The 24,435-nt window shown below is 41.3% G+C and overlaps 1 protein-coding gene across 2 annotated transcripts in view; it reads right to left on the bottom strand.

Moving 5' to 3' along the window:
* Positions 1–1,207: 1,207 nt before the first annotated feature.
* The window catches only part of BCL2 (BCL2 apoptosis regulator), an 88,605-nt gene continuing 65,377 nt past the window's right edge, over positions 1,208–24,435 (bottom strand). Inside the window, exons 2-3 of one of the 2 annotated variants that reach the window (XM_086469366.1) lie at positions 5,319–5,481; positions 1,296–1,342 (exon numbers count right to left, since the gene is read on the bottom strand). In XM_086469366.1, the coding sequence (XP_086325492.1) occupies positions 1,296–1,342; positions 5,319–5,481 (210 nt within the window). Of the gene's footprint in view, positions 1,343–5,318; positions 5,482–24,435 lie in introns of both variants that reach the window. The other variant, XM_009953520.2, reaches the window with a different exon arrangement.

Genomic DNA, 24,435 nt, shown 5'->3' on the forward strand with positions numbered 1-24,435 from the left:
AGTCTCTGTCCAGAGAGAGGATTTGGAGTTTCTTCATTATCTTCTCTTCTGTAGACAGTCTTAGGAAATTATTAGCATGAAATAATTTTGAGGGAGAGGGGCAGGAGGATAAAGCTCACTTTCTCTTCCTGTTATGAAAATGAACTTGATTTTGGTGTCCAGTTTGATAAACAAGGATAGTCAGAGCTAATCTGTAACTCAGCTGAGGTCTGCTTCTTGCCAAATAAAATTAAGATCTTTTTCAACTTTCAGGGATTTAGAGACCGCATCTAATTGGTTTCAAACCCCTGGAGGAACTCAGTAAGTAAACAGGATTAGTTGCAGATATGAGCCCACTAAAGTGGGACACAGGTCAGGTCTTCAGATTCCAGCTCTGCTCTGTCAAAGCAGGCACTTAAGGTCTCCTGATGTTTCTGTGTCAGTAGCCGCAAAAAAATGTTTCACCACTGAGAAAATCATTGGAACAGCAATTTCCAGCAAGCTCCAAAGATTTAACTTCACACTTCTATTAAAAAAAAAGTATTTGAGTTGACATGTATTAGGGTATTGTGATTATGACATGATGGCACAACTGGTAACTTGAAAACGCATGTTTACAAGGCATAGGCAACCATATTTCCAACTGCTCTCCTGTAGGGATAGCCAGGTGTCCTTCAAGAAGTTGCCATCTTGACTCCACGTATGTACCATGCTGAATCGTTCACTCCATCAGTTCTTGCCAGCAGGACAGGGTGAGAACTTTGTTCACACTGACCTTGTCTTTCAGATCCCTCCCAGCCATCCAGAAAATGCAAGGAAAATCAACACAACTACGCAGCCTTTAGCAGCTCAAGTAACTGCCCTTGTAAGTGTAAGCAGGTAGGTCAGTATATTTGCTCTGCAGAGAAAAAATAATCCAGCCAGCTGCATTAATTAAAAAAAGAACCTAAAAGACTTTGAGGCTCATTAAAGTTAAGAATAACAACATGATGTGATGACAGATACAACTTGCAGAGTTTCTGAAAATAGCAGGTTAAAATGTAAATATCTCTTAATAAATAATTTTCCTGCAATGTAAAAATAAATGATATTTCCTTTGGCAGTAATAGCTGATTTAATCTTTAGCTGGGAAGTTGTTTTGCTCATAAAATATCATTGTGCTACAGAAAAAAAAATATTATTTTGTTGTTTTGAAAGACTTTTGTAATCCACGATAAACTGGGTGACTCTACTTATGTCCGAGATAAGCGCCAAGAGTGATGCAAGCTCCCACCAGAACCAGACTCAGGATAGTCTTCAGAGAGATCCAGGAGAAATCAAACAAAGGCCTCATACTGTTGCCATACAACTCCACAAAGGCATCCTAGAAAGGGAAATAACAGAGTATCAGAATGGCAGTAACTTTTTTAGAGGGAGGGCAACTTGTTCCTGCTCAGTGGTCATCCAGCAATCACATGGCACAAAAACCCCACACAAACCTATTAAAATAGTGATTTTGGAGCTACGTTTTTGTGCAGCGCGTAGCACAAAGTTCTCCTGCCTAATTCTTTACAAATATTGCTATAATTATGGTCATGACTCCTGCTTTAGGCATGCCCTGTCTAATGAAAAATATAGGAGCAGCATTTTTAAATACGAGTACCACCATTTTGGCTCCTGAGTGTTGTATATTGAAACATACACAAAACTGGCAAATGGACCTTCATTCTCCAGACCTTTCACTTCCACTGGACATGGGGCATCTATATTGCCAGTCAGCTTTGCTGAAAATAAGGTGGTATTTATTTAGTTCCCTCGGGATGGGTTCAGAAGACTATGTGTAGTAGCCACAGATGATTCTTCCACGTGAACTGAAGCTGTTAGGGTTGTGTTACACCTTTCACAGTCTTTCACAACTGTCACCAAAAGGGGTGACACCTTGGTCCTGTGCTCTTGCTAATCATGATTTGGATGTGGCAGCGGTCTGGCTGTAGGGTTTGCTGGGCCAACCAGCTGCTCTCTGACAGCTCTGTGTAAAAAAAGAGCTGTCTTGCCATGGGATCATATTGTCAGTCTGACTTGCCTTCCAGGCCACAGCCAAGACATTCATCTAGAGGAAGAGGAGGGGAAGCACACAGTAATGCCACTTCTCATGGTTGCCCATGAGTCACCTGGCATGGGTGTAGGGGGAGTCCTCTCTCTCAGCCCGGCCCAGACCACCCTGTGTTTCTCCTTCGAGCTGCAGTCTTCCATGTATGGAGACCTGTTTTGTAAAGCTGCTCTGGGAAAGTCTGGAGGTGTGTGTAGGCACTGAATGGAAAGGCTGTTTAAGTAGCAAAGATAAAGTTTTTGTGACTCATAAATACAGTGGGGTTTGACTGGGCTAGTGATCAGATTGGTGACACTCTGCACGTAGTGCCTTTCTCTCAGGTTGCAGTTTCTAAGAAACATGAAGCTTCAGAGCATTTCTGAGAGGTGGATACATCATACCGTATGGCATGAAAGCAGTAAATAGCGAAGCTGAATTACTTGAAAAATGTGACAAAACCGATAGCATCATTTAGGGCAACTCTTGTACTGTGCAGCCAATCAAGGTCTGCTCCCAAACTGCTGAGATAAACTCATGAAACAGCTATCATCTAATGTGGGGCTTTCCGTCTCTACCTTTACTAGTCTGGACGTTCCATTTTTGGTAGAAGTTAACATTCTCTATGTTATAGTGCCTTAGCTGTTTTGTAATGTTAATATGCTAGGAGTAATCTGCCTTCTAAAAATGCATGTATGTTATGGTTTACAGCAGGAATTAAGGAGAGAAATATCTCTGTTATTAATATAAACCTTCCAGCCAAGTTAATTTTCTGTAAATTACGCAGTTAAATTAGCCTCCATCAGCAGCCAGCTCTAGTTATTGTCAGAATAAGAGCGTTTGTGATTTTACCACAAGAGGGCGTGTAAGGTTTTTTTTAATATTTTGCCATTTTGACTCCTGTTCACTAACACTGAGTGAGATTCAAATAAGTAATAGGTATTTACTTCCAAAATATGTTATTACCTTAAGTAATATTGGAGCATGTTGTAGGTAAGAGCAAGTGTCAGTAGGTAAGAGTCAGTAACAGAATAGCTATAGGCTTTGACCAACAGCTTGACCTGAAAATACATCTGCCTCCTGCCACTTCTCAATGCTTGTTCCTCCTGGCATTCATTTTCAAACTTTCCAAAGGTATGTTCTTAAGTGAAAGCAGCTTAACCTTTGGGGGGAATGTTTTAATGCAAACTCTTCATTTCGGAGAAAATTCGGCAACTTTTGCTTAGCTGCCTGGTTTCTAAAATAGACATTTGCAAACTCTGGCCTTAATATTCTGCTGTGCTGTTGCAGAGCTGAAAAAGCACACTCAGTTTGCTGTGCAGCTCTTTGGAAAGCTGCTTTTATTTCTCCTTAAGGCTATGAAGTAACACAATATCCTAAAATGTTACAGGCTGGGCTAAATCCTGTTGTCGCCAGTGCAGACTCACTGACTTCCATGGGAGCTTTGTCTGTATAGGGAGTTCAAGATCAGACCTTATAAAAATACAACAAGGGTAAAGTTCAACACTTGGTGATATTATTATGGATGGAAAAGAGAGGAAATTAAACAAAAAATCCCATGGAAATCCAAATCACGTGAAAACATTTTAACGTTAGGATTTTCATGTTTTCTTTCTGCAGGGAAGGTCTCACTTTGGTATGTTCATGACAGCCAATGCATACACAGTATCAATAACAAAATGAGCATATCTTATGTCTCCTTCCTATCCCAGTTTAGAAACACTCCTCCCAGTTTGTCCACTTGACCATTTCTAATGATTCAGTAGAGCTCCTGGTATTGGATAGGAAGGTGGCCAGAGGGTTACAGTAGAACTTGAAGACAAGGCAAACGCATGGCATAACCTATGGCTCAAAAGAGGAATGTTAACAAAAAATGTGCAGCATGCAGTACTTTTTCGTCTGAGATTATTAGAACAATAACATGAACCCAACCTAATGGTGTCTGCACTATATATTACAAGTAGCTCTTTATGATTGTTCCCCCTCCCCTTCTCAAACATCCTGATTAGGCCTATTTCCGAAGCTTGTTTGAACAGCCTGTCACTATTTGTTTAAGTTTCAAACCTGTTTTAAATAAACACATGTCCATTTTATGTACTAAAACAAGGCGAGGGGGGGAGGGAAAAATGGCCCGTTGTTGAAAACTATTTTAGCACAAAGAGAACCCTAAACAGAATCTCAACTGTTTCATAAGGTTTGTCTCCTTCTGTAAACCCATGTATTTGTCACTGGATTTTTGTCACCTAAACTTCTCTGTTTAAAATAAGAAAATCTCTGCTAAAACAAATAAGATTAGGAAAATTGCTTGAAACACTTGATGTCCTCTGAAAAGCACTTTTTATAATGAAAGCAAAGGTCCCCTTGGCAAATAGACTGAGGCAAGTTCTGGCTTGGGCAACCTTTCTGGAAGTCTTACACAATTGGAAAGAAAAGGGTTGCAGACCTTGCTTTTAAGATGTACCTGTTCAAAATTTAATGAAAAGTTGCATCCTGGATGTAAAATTGTATCAGGGCAGTTAAAAATTGTATGGAAAAGAACTCTTCATTCAGCAATAAGTTTTCAAAAAGTAATTTCTTAAGAGGCTTTTAATTAAGTCAAACCATGTTGACTGTTTCTGTCAAGCAAGAAAGGTGGAAGTGGGGAAGGGAAAGATGCTGTCACTGAGCTCCTCTTACCACCAAAACACCCGAGATGCCTGCCTCACCTACCTGGGCTTGATTGGCAGGCCAGGAAGATTGCCCCGAGGGCACGACTTGCTGCCATCTTGCCTTTTGAACTATAAGCAGATAGGACATAGCATGTTCCTGGCTGGAGTTCCTGGGATTTGTGGGGAGCCCAGGGCAAAAGTGGAGTTTGTCACCCTTGGAGGATGAGGAGGCATAACAGTGCACTGGGTCAGGGCAGCCTCGAAACAAAGCCTCCAGATTGTGCTACCCTGCTCTTCCACTGCCCCAAATTTGGCAGCTCTGATCCAAGAAACAAGTGTCATCTTTAATTACACAGGCATTCTTTGCTTGTGCATTGAGCCGAGTTTGTTCAGTCTTGGTCCTCTTGCAACTCAGCTTCACCCTGCTTGAGAGGCAAGGCATAGCTTCTCGGCCGCAGAGAAGTATATACTTCCCATAGGCTGAGCCCAGCGAAGCCTTACAGATCTGACAGCTCCTTACTGAAAATACGGAGGGAGAAAGGAGAAGGCAGTTTCAGCCAGGCATTTCTGACTGAGGGGGAGGTGGGGAGAGCAAACACGAGGAAGTAAAGGCTTCCTTTTTCTACCTGAATCAAACAGCTGGTGAGGAAGTGACTTTATTTCCCTCTTTATCACTGAGTTGGCAGGATATCCTCTTGAGCCACATTGTATTGAATGAAGAGCTGGTGAGACTTCCATTTTACTGAACGGGAATTGCCTTGCGGCTATTTTATGCTGCCCTCTCCGTGACTCCAAAACAAACAAACAAACACACACTAGCTCCCGGCTTTTGAAGAAACTTGCCCGAGTCTGAACAAGGCGGGTTTGCCACTGGTATGGGGCAGGAGTGGGAATGGCATAAGGTCCAATACCAAGATTTATCAGCTGAATGACTTTTCCCTCACCCCTGCCTCCATACGAACGACATCAATTCTCATAAAAGCTTTCATTCCCAAATGGTAACTCATTTCAGAAAGAGTTTGGGGAGGGAGGTGGCGGACAGAGCTGGTTAAATTGTCCCATGTTTTCTATGCAGTGAAACCTCATTAAAATGTCATCTTGAAGCTAATGAGAAAAGTTCTTGGAACACAAAAAGTAGACAAACCTGTAGCTGTTCTTTTCCCAAAGAGTTTATGGATCTTTTAGTCAGCCTAGGTCATGACTACATGCAAATAAGGACAGCTCAGACCTTGACCGTGTTGTGCCAAGGTATGGCATTTCATGAGGTTGGTATCTTTAGAGAGGCCAGTATCTTTTTACGCCTGGGAGTGCCAACGTGCTGGCGGTCCAGCCAGGTGCACATTATCGAATTATAATGGGAAGGAAAAGAAGGTGTCATCACACAAGCCCTGCCGGCCACTGGCAGAGAACCTGCCTGGGGAGAGGCTTCGGCACATCCACCCCTCATCAAATCTCCATCTCCCCCACCCTTTACCTGTGGTAGAAATGGGTCTATTTTGAATTCTCTGCTTCCACAATTCCCAATATAGTCTTAGGTCTTCAGCTGATGTGTTAACTGCCAGCTGCATACCCTTTTGTTTCTCCAGTGATATCTGAGGTTTCTGACTTCGGACAAAACTGGTTCTCATCACGGTGGTCTTGCCTAACTTCTTTGTTCTTTGTCCTTTCTATCTATTTGTATAAATTCTTGCATCAGTGAACCTGTGATCTTGGAGGCTATCTTGCAGGTCCTAATCTTGCCACACTCTCACTGAAGTCTGTGTGAATTTAAATCAGCGGAAATATTATTTGCATAAGGCTGACTAAGCATGGCACTCAGATGGAGACATCTAAGGAGCAAGGACTAATTGTGGTTAGGTTTGTTCATGAAAACGGGTGCATATGCTTAGATATATAGAAATGTGAGTGGTTACAGTAATGGGGATGACTGTTCCTCCTATCCACACTCCCAGAGAGCAACCTTGCTGGCAGGCAGATTTCCTCTGGACCTCTGCGAGATAAAGGACAAACCCAGGCTTCGGGGAATAGTCAAGCCATGTCTTTAAACACAGAAATCGTAAGGTGTTGATCATTCAGCTTGCATGGAAACCCATGCTGTGTTCAGACCAGGCTACATTCTTGTTAAACCAAGTCAGCATGAGAAATGTTTCAGTAACTTGGTCTTGGCATCTCTACTTAATTCAGTTAGATGGGTCTCTGCAATATGCAAAAGTCCAGACCTAGTGGAAGGTGCTTTGTTTTCTTATTCCTGGAAAGGCCCACACTAAAATGAGGTATTTCTGGCATCAGCATAACAGCTGTAATGTCACTACAGCAGCTAGCTGGTGGTATTTAATAAGTGCCACTTTTGAGGCAGCCATATTAGTATTAATGAGAGAAAGAAGGCATGAAGCCCTTCTGGTCAAAATACTTGGTGTTAAAACAACACGGTCAAAGCTGCTCTACTCGATGCTTCACAATTTTCTTTTTAGTTCTTTTGTGGGTCAATAATCCTATTCAACTAATCTGCTGTTTGCTTGCATCAATATTTAGCAGTCTCGGTTTTCTTTTCTGAAGGTACCCTACTTAGATAGAGTGCTAGGAGCTGTATGTAACTCGTACCTACAAAACAAATGTGTCCCTGCACATATTTTCTTGAATCTCAGTTGCACTGAGAACCATTCAGTTTTAGGCCACATTCTTCTCCTTCTACTCAAATGTATCAAACCCATTCTACAGAGCTTACATTCGCATACAAAGGTAAACTTAGCGAACACCCATTTATGTATTTTGGATCACTTTGGAGAAGAGAACAAGTGTTACAGAGTTGCTGGGGGGGACTCATCTCATCCCGTAGCATCACTCTCATACCTGCATCCTCTGAAAATAAGCTAGATGCATTAGGACCCCTGTCAAATCTTCAGAATGACTTTAAAATTTAAATAACGATGAAACAGGTCTGAATGACAGTGCAGACGTGTTTCTCTCAAAATCTTGTCTAAATTCTCCATCTTGCTCCTAACTTACTTTCAATATGAGTGCCCTTACACTGGAAATGGCCTACCTAATTAAAAAGCCCAAATCTGAGAGATTTGGCTGTAGTAGGTACATTGGTAGTAGTGAGAAATGTGAACACATCCCCCATTATGTTCCCTGCCTGCTCCAACTGTCGATGCCCCTCTCAGGCTACCACAAAAGAGTTAAATCACATAACCACCTGAGAAATGGGAACCGAAATTAGCTGCTTGTAGAAATGCTCAAAGTCCTGTAGCACAGCGTTTGTCATCAAAGTCATGAAGGGTTTTATTTAACAAGTGTGTTCAGCTCTGCCAGGAGTGAGGCAAAGGTATTAGCAGAGGTAGAGAGGGGAAAGCAAGACAGCAAGGCTGTCAGTCTGGGAAGAAGGGCCTAGCTTGGGGCCGCCTCAGCCAGAAAAGCCAGAGTCTGCACGTGAACGAGAAGGGTGAAATCAAACCAGTCTGAGCAGGTTGTCCCATTGGCTGAACCACGAGGGACCAGTCATGCATTTTTCTGCTTCTTGTTTTAACATCCTTCAGGGAAACACTCCATCCCGTGTTTGTTGTCTCAACACTCAGTTCTGATCCAAATCCCTTTGGCTTGACTAGTTCACGCTCGGCATTGAGCAATGGTAATGCTGAGCTGGAGTGGTGGCCTGGGCTCTCTTTGGTGCTCCAGCAACAACAGGTCATGCAGAGCCACCAGCACCTTCTGCAGAAGTGCCTCCTGATCCTCATGTGACTTGAATGAGGCTCTCAGTTTCTTTAAATCTTGTGACAATCGACAGATTTACAGGGCCAATGAGACAACATAGCTAGCATTATGATATAGTAACCTCATGAAAAATCTGCAATTTAATGAGTAAATGCAAAAAAAGCTTATGCTGTAGACTTCAATGGACAGTTACACTTCTACTAGCAGCCACCTGGAAAATATGAATTTGTGCATGTGTTTTCTTTGGCAGCCTACACCTCATTAGCAGCCCAAACCATTTCTGCTCACCTGTAAAAGCCTAATTTGAGGCAGAGAAGAGGCAGCATTTTTTTTTTGGTCATTGCTTTCTCTTGCCATTTCCTAAATCAGCCCTTGGGTGCTGTACTTCACCAGGTACCATTTGCCAGTGTTAGCTGTAGGGAAGGTAGACATGTCCTGGCAGTCAGGCAGCCTGATGGAGCAAGCTGCAAGTGCCCTCCTTCCAACAGGGTGCATGCAAGAGTGGAGGCCTCTCGGTGGCTTGCTCCATGTTTTCATAATTTCACAGCTAAGTGATAATGGGAAATTAAAATAAGGGGAAGTTCCTGGTCTGCATCTGCTCAGAAAAGATTGGGTTTGGTCTGGGTGCCTCCCCTCCATGCCTCTTTCTTGTTCTTTCTGTCCTGTTCACCATGTGCTCAAAAGCACATGACCTGGGAGACAAATGGAGGGTGAAGGAGCAGGGAAAGAATGAGGAGAGTCTGTGTAGACTGAGGTAAGTGGGACTTTAGACAAAATGAACTGTCTAAATAGGACAGGTGAAAACTGTTGCCACAATGAGCTGAATCCTGATAGCTTTATGAGTTGTCTTGCCTTATGGGGGCTCATAGGTTAACGTTGGCTGGTAAATCTTGAATTTTTGGGTTCATTCGGAAAGTCCTTTGGCAAATGTTATCAGGTAAGAGCTAACAGGGACCATATGAAAAAAACAAGGAAGAGTCAGAGAGTAAGAATACGATTCACAACAGACTGAAAGACTTTTGTTATTCAAAACAGTTCAAATTCATTTGCATACACAGTTGTAATCCATTAGCTATGACCATTAGATTTTTTTCAAATGCCACCATGCAAAACCAAAATAGGAAGACTTATAATGCAAACCGCCTCTGCCCCTCCACCTCCAAAACCAACATCAAAACAAACAACAGGCATCCTACACAAGTGGGATCTTCTCTATCCAAAAGCAAGTACCACTGGGATGTCTGAAAGCAACATGCCTCCTACCCATATGTATACTTTAATTCCTCTGTAAAAAGAAAGAATGTCTCACTGATATAAGAAAGGGCACAAATTCTCTGTTTTCTTTTAGCAGGAAGCTTTAAAACTGAAAAATGCTAGAGGCTAGTAGCAGGAGAAAAAAGGGTTATTCTGTACTTCAGGGGCTTTGCTGGTGTCACTGTTCTGGCCTAATCCCTCAATGGAGACATGGTTTATACCAACTGCAGGAGTCTGCCAGCATGGTTGAAGTACCTCCCAAACAATGAGAGTTATACTGGCAAAAGGACTCCTCTATTTGGTGTATGTCTACATAAGTCTACATAGTGGGGAAGGGAATCATGCCAAAATAGTTATCTTTGTAGGCTAGGGATGTGATTTTTTCCCCATGAGATAGTTATGCTGGCCAGACTTTGTCATGTAGACCCTAGGAACTTTTATTTGCAAAATAAGACTGTAATTTATTTTAACCAGATGTTCAGCGCTGATCTGTGTCTGTGCATTCACAGTACACTCCAAGTATTTTTTACTGTGAAAGACACAGACCTTGAACACCGGTAAGATTTCAAAAACTTAACACTGAAACTTTAAGGCTGTGGTGGGCTTTCCTTTTGGTGGTGACAAGTAGTTCCCAATGAAGTAGGCTGGTGTTCTGGGTATTGAATTTTGCTCCTATCAATCAGATCCTGGCCTGTAAGGCAGAAGGCTCAGCTCTCCCAGGTATCAGACATTCACATCAATTGCTGGAGCAAGTCATGCAGTTCCTTACAACCTAATGGTTGCTGGGAGCATAGGGTGAGAGCTAAGGTTACCTAGGATCTCTCTTTTTTTGGTAAAGAGCAGGAGGTACGAGTGCCAGTCCTCTGAAAAAACAGATCCCTCTTTGTTTTCTTTCATGCCTTGTGTTCCTGAGAGGAGGCAGGGGCTGGTTCTGCTACAGGACAATGATCATCAGAGTGGTCACATAGCTGTCACTGGAGCCTGAAGTACGTACCAGTATCAACAAGTTAACATACACATCCTTGGGAACAGCTGAAATACAGCTTAGCCCACATTCCTATGGCCAGTCATTCAAAACAGAAACTAAAGGATTTGGTTAACTGCTGCTTTTCTTCTTTATAAGCCTGCATGTCTTTGCAGATCATTCACAAAGGGCTAAGCATTTATATTTCCTGTTGACATCCTTTGAAAGGGAGAATGCCAATGGAAATTGGATCTTTTAATGAACAATTTCTGTGGACAGCAAGTCAGATGAAAATTCATGAAGGATTTAAATCTATCATTATGACCTTGAACTAACAGCATGAGGAAGGAGAAGGCCATTAACTTAGGCAGGAAAGACTGGTAATTACTTCATGTGTTGGTGTTTCCAAGTGAGTAGAATTTTCATGCAAAATTTTAGATACTCAAAGGAAGGAATAAAACACAAAATCAGGAATATCAGCCAAGAAAAAAAAAAAAAGCGGCGCATTACCTATGAAATCAGTCTTGAAAGCTGTCCCACTTTCTAAAATAAATTAGGCTCCACAGATCAGAAACTGCAGATCAAAATTGATATAAGGTCCTAAACTTTATAGTTTACTTTTTTTTTAAGACTTCTAAGTGCAGGTGGGTCCACACAGCAGAGTGCAGTTCTATGGAGAGGAAGAGAGAGCTGACCTTGCACTGAACAAGCCAACTCATGGGCAAGTATAAAGGTGCAAGCACTATAGGTATATTAGAATTGTACTCCAGGTGGGCTAACTATTCCTGCTGTGAAACTAGTGCAACCACTGTTTAAAGGCAGCTCAAGTATCCCTGTGCAGCACTGCGCTGTGCCATGTGGATGTGCCCTGAGGCACTACTGGAGAAAAAATGATGGATCCTGCTGCACAGAGTCTTATGGCACCACCTTCCACGTACAGCAATGTGTGCTGTGACTCTTGCACCAGCAGCTGCTGCTGAAAGACCAGTCTCTCTTGCCCAGTCACTTCAAAGGAGCCTCAAGAATTTCATTAAAGTATTAATCTGCAATTAAAAAGCCACCCTTGCTTAAGAGCCAAAGGAAGTGATTACAAGAGATGAGAGATTCATGTGTGGCAGAAGGAGAGGGACTAGATCTGGAAATAGGTACAGCAATCATCTAGAGGATGACCACAAATAACTCCTGTGTGCAACCACCTCCTGCATCTGTCTCTCTTCAGGTGATGGCCTGTGCCCATCTTGATGCCCTTTTCATTGGAATTCTGCCGTTGCTGTCAACGCACTTCTTCTTCCCCAGATCTTCCATCACCAATATCTGCTGCTTCTACCCCTGAGTGGGAAGGCACAAGGATGGTTTCCATCAGCTTTGCATCAATAGAGGCTTCCTGCTACAGGGGTAACTCTCAGCTGGCAATTTATGACTGGAACCTAATATATAAGTGACATAACCCACCCAGGAGCTGCCTTCAGAACCTCCTCTAATTAACTGTTGCCGCTATAAGTTTAGACAAACCCAGGAAATCACATGCAAAATTCTGTCTGACTTGCTATCTAATCTTCTTCTATCTAGGTTCTTATACCACACACATTGCTGTGGTATCTGAGCATCTTGGTGCCTGGATGCGATTCAGTTAAACCCTTTTCAAGCTAGCAGTCTAAGCTGCAGTCCTGAGACTTCTCCTACATGCAACCAACTGTTTTGCTACGAGCAAACTGTGAAGAAGCTTCTTCAAAGGCTCCCTGAATGTACCAACTTCTCTTGTCTTCCTTTCCCAGATAATGTAAGGTTGGGAAACTTGCCAAGCATCATGCTAAACTGAAAGAGATGCTCGCACTGCAGTGACTACAGTAGCCAAGGGAGCCCAGTCTGCCAGAATGTTATTGTAGCATTCTCAAGAAGCTCACAGCATTAAGACTTCATTTTGTGTTGTGCCTGCCTGTCTGTCTAGGAGATGCTCCTCTGGAGGCCAGAAAGTCATTGCTTCCTCAATATTAAATATAAGTGTGTCTGCCAACTGCAAACCATTGGTTAGCTTCAAACTTTTGAGTCACTTTTCTTTCTTTTTCTTTTAAGATTGGAGGCATTTGATCCCGCGGTTGCTGTCGCTTGAAACAAAACTTCTGCTTTCAAGAGGATTTTAGATATACCCTTTTCTGATGACCGTACAATCGAAGCAAGAACACAGACAGAAACCAGCAGTCAAAAAGGTGATGTAGAAGCTGTATTGTTTCTGGATGAGAAATACTAGATGCGGGTTTGATTGATTTAAGCCCAAGTAAGGGAAAAGTTCAAAACTTATCTACACTTTAACAGTAAAGAAGCAATCCTCCTCCCAGGAGGAACCATTTATACTGATATCAAAGTGTATTCTGACTCATTAACTGAACTATGTTGTGCTGGTGGAAGACAGTTAAATCAGCAATATTTTGTTTACATAAGGGTTTGCACCAGTATTATATGGATATAATTTATATCCATTAAAAAAAAAAAGTCAAATCCATAACCAACATGGGTGTACAGCAGAGTGCAAACCAGGCATGAAACATGGGGAGAAATTTTCAGGCCAAGGTTTTGGGCTATGTGTTTGATTTTTACAAATCTGTGTTTTAAAAGTTCCTGTATGTCCTGTATGTTCCTGTATGAGAGCAGTTAAAATAAAAAGAAAAAAAAAAGCCAAAACAATCTAGAGCAAAGCAAGTATCAAGAAACTAAAAGAAACCAAAGCCCCTTCCTTTCTTTTGCTATTCACTCCCACAGCTTTAGCCATGGAGTTGGGGATAGAGGGGAAGAAGCTGAACTGAGCCGGTGATCACGGCATTAAGTTGATTTGACTATTAGAAAACTTTAATTTAAATGTTCTCCACGGGGTTTCTGGTATTTATTTTCTCATTTACTTCTTGAGCCTATTTAATACTTTGACCTGAAAGAAAAAGACTTTGCACAAGCAAGCAGATTAAAGGTTCAAATTAGTTAAAGATGAAACAAACCTATTGATTCATTAAAGCCCAGTGTTCTCAGTGTCACCAGGAATACTATAATTTATTAAACTGTTACTATGCTTGAAATGATGAAAAAAGACATTTTCAGAATAGGTTTTAATTGGAAAAAATACACTGCTCCTTTGCATCCTTTTTGCCTAATGTTTTCTGTCCCATCCAAATGGCCTTCCTATGTATTTAACAACCATGGGAGGGGTTAGTGAGACTCTTCTCATGCTTGCCTGACTCTATACGTTTGTTTTAGTTTAATTTTGTCATCTTTGTCCACTCCCAAATTGTACCTCTTAACTTGAGCCCCTTTCATTCATTGGGTTTTTTTGCATGCTTTATTCATGTACTCTCTTTCCTTCTCCTGTGTTTTTCTTCAGCTATTCCTTCTGTGATTCCTTCTTCTATGGCTGTGTAACCTTTCTTCCTTCATTACCTCTGTTTTCACTATTCATTTTCATGCATCCAGTACTACGCTGCACAGGTTCCACAAAGCATTTGTGTGTACACAAATTACGCCTTTCCTTACCAGTATATTGCTTATTCCTGTTTATAGAGTTGAAGTTAGCTGAGACAAATACATGATTGTCATCGTGCCAGCTAATCGTGCTTGAGCTGTGGTCCCAGCAGGTTTTAACTGCTGCTGGCTGCCACAACGCTGAGTGCAGCCTAGGTGGATGTGATTGCCAAGTCACCGTGGGCATTGTGCCAAGGGGACTCTTCAAGGTTGTGTTGTGACACAGTGGTAGCTTGCAGTGAAGACTAGCCCTGCCTAGTACTCGGTGAGGCTCCAATACCCAGTTCATGTCTTGAATAAACCTAAGTTGAGGTGGTGTTCCTCTCTCTTGAAGCAAGTATGGTTGGGTAGGAGTGTTTGAAACAAGGCTTAGTAAAAACACCAGTTGTGTCTGGTTTGCTGTGAAGCCAACACCAAACTGTATTTGGAAAGCAGGGATACCTGGGCACTATACAGCTGTAGTTCAGCCATGCTCACTGAATCCTAGTATGTGGAAGACGCACTGCATCTATGTTTTTTAGCAAGAAGCTGATAGCTGCTGAGCCATATGAGAAGCTCTCTGAAGGCATTCACACTCCTGGGAGGAGGAGCAGCTCATAAAGCTGTGTTTAGTACTTCACCTCTGGCCAATATTTAAGGGTGGATTTAGGAGGAGAAAGATGAAGTTGCTCTTCGCTGAATTTCATAAGATATTAAAATACATACTTACATCACAGTTTTTAAAGAAAATTAAATAGCATCACCTTGAAGAGATTAAAGGTATGATCCATGAATATAGGAGCTGCTATACTGAATTGCCTTGTGGTCCAGACATAAAGACTTAGTGAGCCAGCTACAATCAGTTTGTGATTAATACCCGAGTTAAGACTAGTTTCTTCCTTTTGTGAGTCATTTTCCAAGACGCTGTCATGTCAAGTGTCAAGAAATCTCTCTTCTAATCCGTGTGCTTCCTGATCTATTTGGCCAAGCATAGGGGAGTAGCCAAAGTCCCTGTTACCACAATTTTGTTAACAATTCTTTTTGAGTTCAACATTGCTCACTCTATTTCCTTTTCTTAAGCTGCATATTAGCAACAAAGACCTGCTAATGCCTTTAATTTCCAAAAGTTGTTAAAATGCTTTGGAATTTCTAGTTTAGTATTTATTTGTCTTCAGAGATTCAGTTGCATAGTCCTTCCCACTTAAAGTTCAGCTAAATAATGTTCATGTTATCCTTCTATACAGTGGATCTCCTCTGCTTCTGTGGCCCAGTCTTTCTTTCCTGAACAGTTTGTAGGTAGATAGTGATGTTGTTCCACTATATTTCCCCACCGCCCATTATTACTGAAATCACCCTCCATGGCAAAATACTCCGATTGTTCTTTTCCCTTTAAGCTTGTTACGTTTGTCTAAATACTTACGCTTATTCAGCTCCTTTTTCTGATACCTTCCCAGTTTTACTGAATTCCCTTTTATGCATTTACCAAAATTACGACTCTCTGACGGTCGTAATTGGCATCATGTTCTCTGAATTCACAAGATGCTGCCATATATACAGATGTCTTTAATAGACGTATCTGACTAATATGCTCCCCAGATCCTCATAACTTCTGGCTTATTTGCAGGATCTACTTCTGTTCTGGTCCTCTCCATTTTCTAGGCTCTCCTTTCCCCAGAAGGTTTCCTCACTCTCTGTCTAACAAATTGAAACGCCTTCTTGCACAGTCTTTTCTGGCCACACTCAGAACTGGCATAGATCTTACTGCCTCATCAGACTTGCATATGAAACTGGGAACAACTGAGTCAAAGCCATTAGTCTTGTCTCAGACCCTATCTAGCCAAATGATATCAGTTCCCAGACAGTCTCTCTTACTTACTGGTAAGAAAAGCTCATCCAGTGTCTCATGATATCCATTCTTTTGGCTGAAATTAAGCAGCTTGCTGAGTTCATGTTCCTCACAGCTGCGCTCTTGGGGACAACTGGGAGTGTTTGTCTCACCAGTCTTGTTCTGACCAGTGGCAAAAGCCATGTTCAGATGCAAAGAATCACATTTTTCTGCCAAAGAAGTTTGATCTGACCCTCCCGCTCTGTAGGCGAGCTCTCTTCCGTCAGGAGGCTGGCTTCTTAAAACAAAGCATTGGCCAGCTTGTGCCTAAGAGCCATCCTTCCCCTCCCAGATGACCTTCCATCTTCTGAGCTTCCTCAGTTTCTCACGGACAGTTCTGGGACTTTAGAACATTTGAAAGTAAAGAAGCAGAAGCTTTGTGAGATCAAGAGTCCTTACCAGAAGGTAAAATATTTTAGCCAGTTCCCTAGTCAAAATAAGAGTTACTATCTTTTATCTACTTGCTCAAGTTTTAATAAAATGGGCTTTTGGTTGGGCAAATAGCTGTCAGTACTGCATTGCTTAAGAGAGTTCTTTTTCATTCTCACTGTAATGTACTCCATTTTCCTAATTCTTAAAAAAATATGCTTTCAAGTTAGACTCCTAAACACATGAGTAGACACCTAAATTAACAGACTGAGTTTCACAGTGGGGACCTCCTGCCTTGGTTGTCTGAAGATGGGTAGGTGCCAAGCATCAAAAGTCCTGGGCCAAATAATACATTACAAAGCTACAGTTTGAATGGGGACAGAGGAAGTTAAATTCCTGATCCCATTTCTAAAATTTTAATATTATGCATTAATAATAATTGCATTATTAATAATTTAATTAAAATTAATGGAATCTAAAAAAAATCTGTTCTGAAAATTGTGTTTGAATTTTCCGCACTATTTATTTGACAGTGATCACAATGGAGCAATGAGACTATAAGAACAGAAAAAGCTTTTCAATAGGGAGGGTGCTGGAACTAGCCATATTAGTAAGTAACCAGCTCACTGAACAAGGAGTGAATGAGTGACAGGGAGAGAGAGAATGTAGGGATGGTGATTCAGCACTCCTGGTCCTCATCATGCAAGAAACAGAGGGATTTCAATTACGTAAGGAAAGACAGGAAATTCAAAGCTGGTACGAGGATATACTTTTGCATGGGATCCACAATTAGACCATTTTATTATGTAAAGTATTTAAATTAGGTGATTGCTACAGGACTCTGAGAAGTGAGTTTAGCAAGCTTCAAAGAATAATTAAATACGTCTATAGTAAAAAAAAGCTGTTAACAGTTATTCCAAAATAGTAGTAGGTAGTAGTCATAGTAGTCATAGTAGTGGAAGGCTTATGCTTAAAGGATTAAATCAGTCTCTGAATTCCTGGGATTAGTGTGAGGTCTTCAAGGGGACTATGCAGGACAGGGGAAGGATGGGAGACAGAAAAGATTACCCTAAATCCTCCTCTTTGGCATTTCTTCATCTTCATCTGAAGCAGGTGGTGCTGAGCACAGGCACAGCCTGTGCTGGATGGATCATGATTTCGGTGAAGGAGGGCAATATTTAATACTTGTGTAATAGCTGAGCAGGGGAGTTTTGTGTCCTTCAGTGTTTTACAAAGATTTTTTTCTAAAATTTTTAGTGCGTCATCCAACTAAAGAAGACTTTGATTGAGACAAATCCCATGGATTCCTAAAATAAGATTTGCGTAGAAATTTTAAAAAATGAGCAACATAGTACGTTTAACTTAAGAAAAAAATACAATATGTCTTTTTATCTGGAAAACTAATGTGACTATTTAGTATTCAAAAAAATTGCTGGAAGTTAATTTCTAGTCATAATGAAAGGTTAAGAAAAGAATTTCAAGACAGATTTTTAAAATGGGCAAGTTCTTTAATCTTGAAAGGAATATTTTCATAAAATATATAATGAAAACTAAAAAGTAAACAGAGTAAAAAATTAATTTTGCCCATGTGCTTTATCCAAATGGAAGGAATAGTAATTAAACATGTAATAACAGCAACATAAAGGGGGAGGCTGTATTAAAAAAAAAAAAAACAAAAAAAACCCTGTGTTTCTTATTTAACTGAAAGTAGAGCTAAACAACCTGCTAATGACACCAAATTTAAACCTGTGTCAAGGTATAAAATGCTACTGTTCAGGTACAGCTGCCTTCACTCCTTTGTCCACCTATAGATTACTGCGATGGTTAGCTGTGTTTTTTTTAACTGAATTAATTACAGCGAGCGAGCAGACTCTCCCAGGCTGCTTTGAGGACCATCTCTTGCCACCTCGAGAGGCTTCCCTGCGCCACACGAGGCTAGGGTGGATGCTGGAAAAGGCCACAGAGGTACAGCTGACGGAGCTGGGGCAGATAAGGCTCCACCAGGCCTCAGATGAGCAACTGGATCCTGTGGCTAGACCCAGAGGCAGAGGGCCAGCCTGAGTGCAGGTGTCCTTATGGAGGGCCACCACAGGAGCAGGTCCCCAGACTGTCTCCCTGCACGTGATGGTGCTGCAGAAGACAACAAAGCGGCGTTGAAGTCTGCAAGGCTGTATCAGGCTTTGCTTCTTCTCTACTCTTCCTTAGAGGACTCCTTCATTTATTTTTACTTTTCAGCCTTCCTTGAATCGCTTTCATTTCCTCCCCTCCTTAATTATATATCATTATATTATATATTTTTAGCTAGAAGTATGTGAATATTTTTAATGACATCAAGTGATTAAAAATTGCATTCACAGAAGAGAATACAGCTTATACACCTGTACTGTGCCATGGGTAACATAGTGGCGTCTTTCTCATGGTCAGCCGAGCTTCCCAAACTCCCCTCCCCACCCCCACATGTACTTTCACTCACCTCTTTTCAGACCACTAAGCAACCACTGTCAATCACCCTTCACGCCCATCCCACCACTTTCACTCTCAGTCATTTGCCCACTGCCCTGACTCTGGCAGGATGCACCTCACCAAACCATTGCAGACACCCACCCCCTCTTACTCACCTCCCGAACCCTTTCATGCGGGCAGGGATATTAAACAGCAGCTCACCTAGAGCTGTTGGTACTGCGGTAAATGCAGAAAACTCAAAGCAAAAGAGAGAGAGGACATAACTGGGTGATACAGGCACTAGGTGGGAAATTCCTTAGTCAGAAGATTTAGCAGGTATGACTGTCTCGGAGGGATTGGGGAGTGCAGGAAACTCATCTGCTTGAAGCACTTCTGCAATACAACAACTACACCCAGAGATGCATCCCCTTAGGTTCAGTAAATACAATGATTGAGAGAAACTTTTCCAGTAGGTGATTCAGAGAAGCAGCAGCCTCACGTGGCAATCTCCAAGTTGCCCCCCTGGAGAAACCTCTCTCCCCCTCTGTTGAGTGTACAGGAAAAGTCCTTGGCTACATACCCGAGCGAGAATGCCTTACTTAATCTCTGTATCTCAGTGTATCATCTCTGGATGGTAGTAATGAAGTGCTTGACTGGGGCATGAGGAGGAGTATTCCTGGAAGGTGAGTGCTACAGCAGCTGTGGAGGATCACCCACAGTGGAAAATTATGGGTGGCTCTGTGTATGCAGAGCTCGGAAGTCCCCCACAAAGAGGTTGTTCATGCCTGCTTAGATCAAGGATAGATACTCTCTTCTCTGTTACATTTGTAGAAAGGGTCATGGTATTTCCCTTTGGGAATTGTGTATCACGGCAAGTCAATTTTAGCTGCGTTTATCTTAAGTGGTTTTATATTCCTGCATTAGTTTGCTGCAGTAAAAAAAAGACTGCCATTTGCATTTGTATATCTCATCAGTTTCTGAGTGGAAAATGATAAGAAATTTCTCAGCGACTCTTCAACCTGAACATTGCTTATCTTTTCTTTCAGCCTAGTGTTGAATGAAATACCATATCAAGCTAAGGGAGGCACTATTCGACAGAACAACAGATATCTCTCCACACCTGTCAGATTAAAGAGTAAGTGGAAGGTACTATATTTGGATCTATTATCTTACATAAGTATTATACAGAATCCAAACATTTCTCTGGAAATAAATATAAAGGCTAAACATTGGAGCTATATGTATATGCATATATATAACATATATATATGTATATGATATATATATGTGTATAAATATACATCAATACATGTGTATTTAGGTATAATGCTGAATGGTTTGAACAACTAAGTGAAAAATCAAGACCCTTGTAAAGAAATTCAATTTAGTATTCCCTTAGTGTTTTCCCAGCTAATGGTTGTCCTCTAAAATAGTCTGGTTCATTAGTAGAGTCCACCATTGAGTGGTTACAGATGCAAAATATTCATCTTAGACATTGTAAAGGCTGAGTGCTAGAGCCTGACCTTCCCTTAAGCACCTGCTTCATCCACAACCTTAAGGACAGCAAAGAGTTGCCCTGTTTTCATTTGACTGTGGTCAGGTCCTCAACATGCTAAAGTGAATTTTCCCACAGTTCAAAGGAGACTCTCACATCTGCGAAAAGGATCCCAGAGCTAAAGCTCGTTGTGTTACAAGGGGTATGAGGGTAGTATCTGCACAGAGACCAGGCAGACCCTGGAAGAGAACAGTCTGGACCGTGCGCTGAGGGTTTCAATTGTAAGGTTCACTTAACCCAAAAAGCCTGCTGCTGCAGAAGGCCACAGATGTTTTGTTACTCTTCCTTGGTTCTTCCTATCTTTACAGACATCACAGAGACACTGTGCCTAATACGGGTTTATTCGAGCTTTCCTCTCAGGACTGTGACCTGACCCCAGACCACTGAAGAGCCGATCTCATCCCAGCTAGCAGATTCCTGTATGAGATCTTACAGTTCTTGTCCTTCACAAATACTTCTTAGCCCCATCTATTCCAATTAAATATACCTATTGTGAAGCAAAGAATGATAGCAGCATTTTCTATGTCCACATGTTCCCTAGACTGATAAAATGCTCTGTATATATTAAGAATATAAGTGCGCTCAGTCCATTCACAACACACAATAAGTGCACAATTCAATTAACTAATGCGATTCATATTTCATTAGGACAGAAGCTGTTTGTGACCTTAAATGGACAACAATTTCATGACAGCATTGCAGAATTTTAATTAGATAGGAAAATAACAAAGCCAAATGACACAGAGGGAAAATGCACGGCCTGGCAGAATTGTTCCAAAGAACTTAAAAACAAAAGATGCAGTTGTTCTGCTAAGTCCTTCTCCTCCTTCCCCCTTACTAATGACACAGAGAACAAAACATTATTGCCTTTCTTTGCCTCTGATTAACCATTTGTAGAGAAGGCTATCTTGGCAGTTGTGGTATGCACCTGGTACGTGTCTAAGTGAAGAGCAGCTCCCCTAAGAAGAACCATTTTTATATCAGTTTTTCAAATTTGTTTCAAAGGCCCAAATATTTGGCCCTGAAATAATTTGTGAAGGAAAGTGATAAACCAGCAACAACAGATATGATTACTAAAATTAATTGTTAGTATGATTAGTACAAAATAACACACAAAATCACAGTCCATAAAGGACTGTGATTAAAGTAGAGAAGGATTCCAATGATAAGCTGCAATTGCTATAATATTTCTTTTTGTTATACTCCTAAGAAAATGAGAAGGGATTAATGAAGTTAGTTATTACAGTCCTGTAGTAATTTCATCCTTAATCCAAAGTATTACCATGTATGCTGACCCCTATGTGAGTAAAATGGCTCCCTACAGCCTGTAATTCAGTTTCATTATTTTCCTATAGATTGCCAAAACTGTATCTCGTATTACAGAAACATAAAAGGATGAGATCCTTTAGTTTTAAAACAGTACATTTAAAGAGACGACAGAAGGATGAAACTACCAGAACAGAGTTCACGGTCTGCAAAACATGCTCCCTCCCCTCTGCCCCTCTCCCAGACTACGACTTTTGTTTTGAAGATAAAATCAGCAAATAAATTTTGTACAAAGCTGGCCAGATTTTGTATTAAAGACAAGATGCTGTACAGGAAGCAATTGGATGTGTAGCAAGATGTGTCCATTTAATCAGGACATTTGTTGATCTGGGTCAGTAATAGGATGGTTATTTGTCCCTGGCCAGTGGGTGGCAATGGCAGCAAATGGCTTATGGTAGACAAGGATTGATTTTGATAAACATGTCCAGATGGGTATGATTTAGATCAGTAAATATATTGTTTTGTATAAAGAGATATTTTCAAATTAATTTTAAACCAATGTTTACATCTACCAGTCACTAGATACTACATATACACTCCTAAAATATTTGAACCGGGAGTATACTCAGTAAAGGAAAGGAAAATAGCTTTGCCTTCTCCGATTCTAACACCTCTGATGTTTTTCTTCTTTATGATATAGTAGATCAAAGCCCTGTTGTCTGTATATTAATATTATTTAGCAGTGCTTTTCTCAAACTTACTGTGAGCTGGAACTTACTGGAACAAATGAAGGTACTTTATTTGCAGTATGGTCAAACAACTTTTTAATGCAATGAAAGCATGAAAGCATCAAAACAGTACAGCTGCTAAATGAGAGAGATCATAAAAAGGGAGTTTCCAGAACTCACTGATATTAGCTGCTCACCCATACATTCCCTTCCTCTCAAGTTTCAAGATGAGATTATTATTAAAAAAGGCTGATTTGTCAAAAAAAAAAAAAAAAAAGAAAAAAAGAAACTGTCTGAACAAATCTGCAAATAAACCAACTTGGGGGAATTCCCATGTCTGTGTGTGACCTCCATGATCAAAATAAGGCATCCTCAACCCGATAAAAGATTCCGCTGTTTTTATTAGTACTTAACTCTTCACCCAATCGCGTATCTGACCGGTGCAGCTCATGCTTCAGGAAAGCTGTGCTTTAACTGTGGTCGGCCCAGCATGTGCCAGACCCCTCACAGGCCAGAGGGGTGACTGTTCGGGCAGGAGCAGTGGTGCGGGAACCAGGGTGGTGCCCACCACTGGTCAAAGAGGCAGCATCTCACCCGGCCCCTGAGCGCCACGCTGAGTCCATGCACCATGGAGGAGCTGGGCACAGGCTGCTTATTTGTAATGAGTACTGTTGTGCGGCCAAATTGCTCTGTACAGATTTTCTTTTTTTTTTTCCTGTTAAGTTTTTGGCTTGGCTGATGGAGGATGGGGAGGAAATGCCTCCCAGCAAAACTGCCTCTCTTTGGACTTGTGGGGGGGCCTCGTTCCAGTCTGCTTGCTGGCCTTGGGCTGACCAATGTTAGAAACACTGTAATGTCATTAATTTTTTTTCTTTTTTTTTGCCTTTCCTACACTTAAATTCACAAATCTGATGCCGGATTTTTTCTTTCTCTCACAGTACTGCAAAACTGGAGACACCCCACAGCCATGCTGGGATCTGCTCTGCACTGCCACTGATGCCACTGACAGCTTTTAGATAGAAGGAAGCTGAGGCTAAAGAGCAGAGAATATTTCTCACCCGACATTGTTCTCAGAGACTATTTCTGGCACACAGGAAGGACTCATAAAATCACTATCAAACTTACTTTGGCTAATTCCATACATGACTCGAAGTATTCCAGAGGTGTGTGTCAAGCCTCAGAGAACTGATGGCAAATTTCGTTCCCAGGTTAGAAAATAAAATATGCCAATCTAGGGCTGCCTGGAAGTGCTTCCTTATAAACACCAGGTAAAACAGCCTTCAAACGATACACGAGAATATTAACAGGAGTGGATCCAAATATTGTACTCTAAAATGAATACTTTGATAATCATAACAATGTGGTTTGAAAAGCATCACTTTAAAAGGTCAGCTATACCACCCCCTGACTGCATATTGAAAGCATAGCGGATATATTGAGTCATACATATTGTTCATTGTCATTTGCATTTGGTGAAATCCCTGCATTTTACCCAATTTAGTAAGCAAGCACCACCTTGGGCTCCCTTGGCAATACTCATCTCTAAACGCAGTTACTGTTTGTTGGGCTAAAACAACATCTTGTCCCATCCCGCACCAGTAAATCGCTCTTCAGTCTTTTGATCAATGTTTGTGTTTTCAAGCCTGTGAGTAATTTTGCGTTAATGGAAAGAGAGGAGCGGCACACTAGAGCAATGCGGGTATTTTGAGCTTCACCTCTGGGATACTTTTGTGCATGTGTTCTGAACAAATGACCATCTGTATCAGTTTGCAGAGAGTCACTAGTGTATCTCAAGATCTAACTTATATTTGCATGGATAAAGACCAGCTTAATTCTACAAACACCACGTAGTATGGTTGGGCAACATGTCATGAAAAGGCCTTACTGACGTCAAGTACACTTTTTACACTCCAGCATTTTTTTAAAACTGCCCTCAGGATTTGACCTCATCACCTTTTCCTTATTTTTTGCACATCATCTATCACTGGTAGGGACTGTTCAACTTTCCAATAGTCATGAGTGATATTTCCAACCAGAATATGGTAGAAGCTGTCCTCACCCTTCCGGGGATTACACCTGAAAAGTA

The sequence above is a fragment of the Leptosomus discolor genome, chromosome 8 (genome assembly GCF_034619465.1).
Source record: "Leptosomus discolor isolate bLepDis1 chromosome 8, bLepDis1.hap2, whole genome shotgun sequence".
Classification (NCBI taxonomy): domain Eukaryota; kingdom Metazoa; phylum Chordata; class Aves; order Leptosomiformes; family Leptosomidae; genus Leptosomus; species Leptosomus discolor.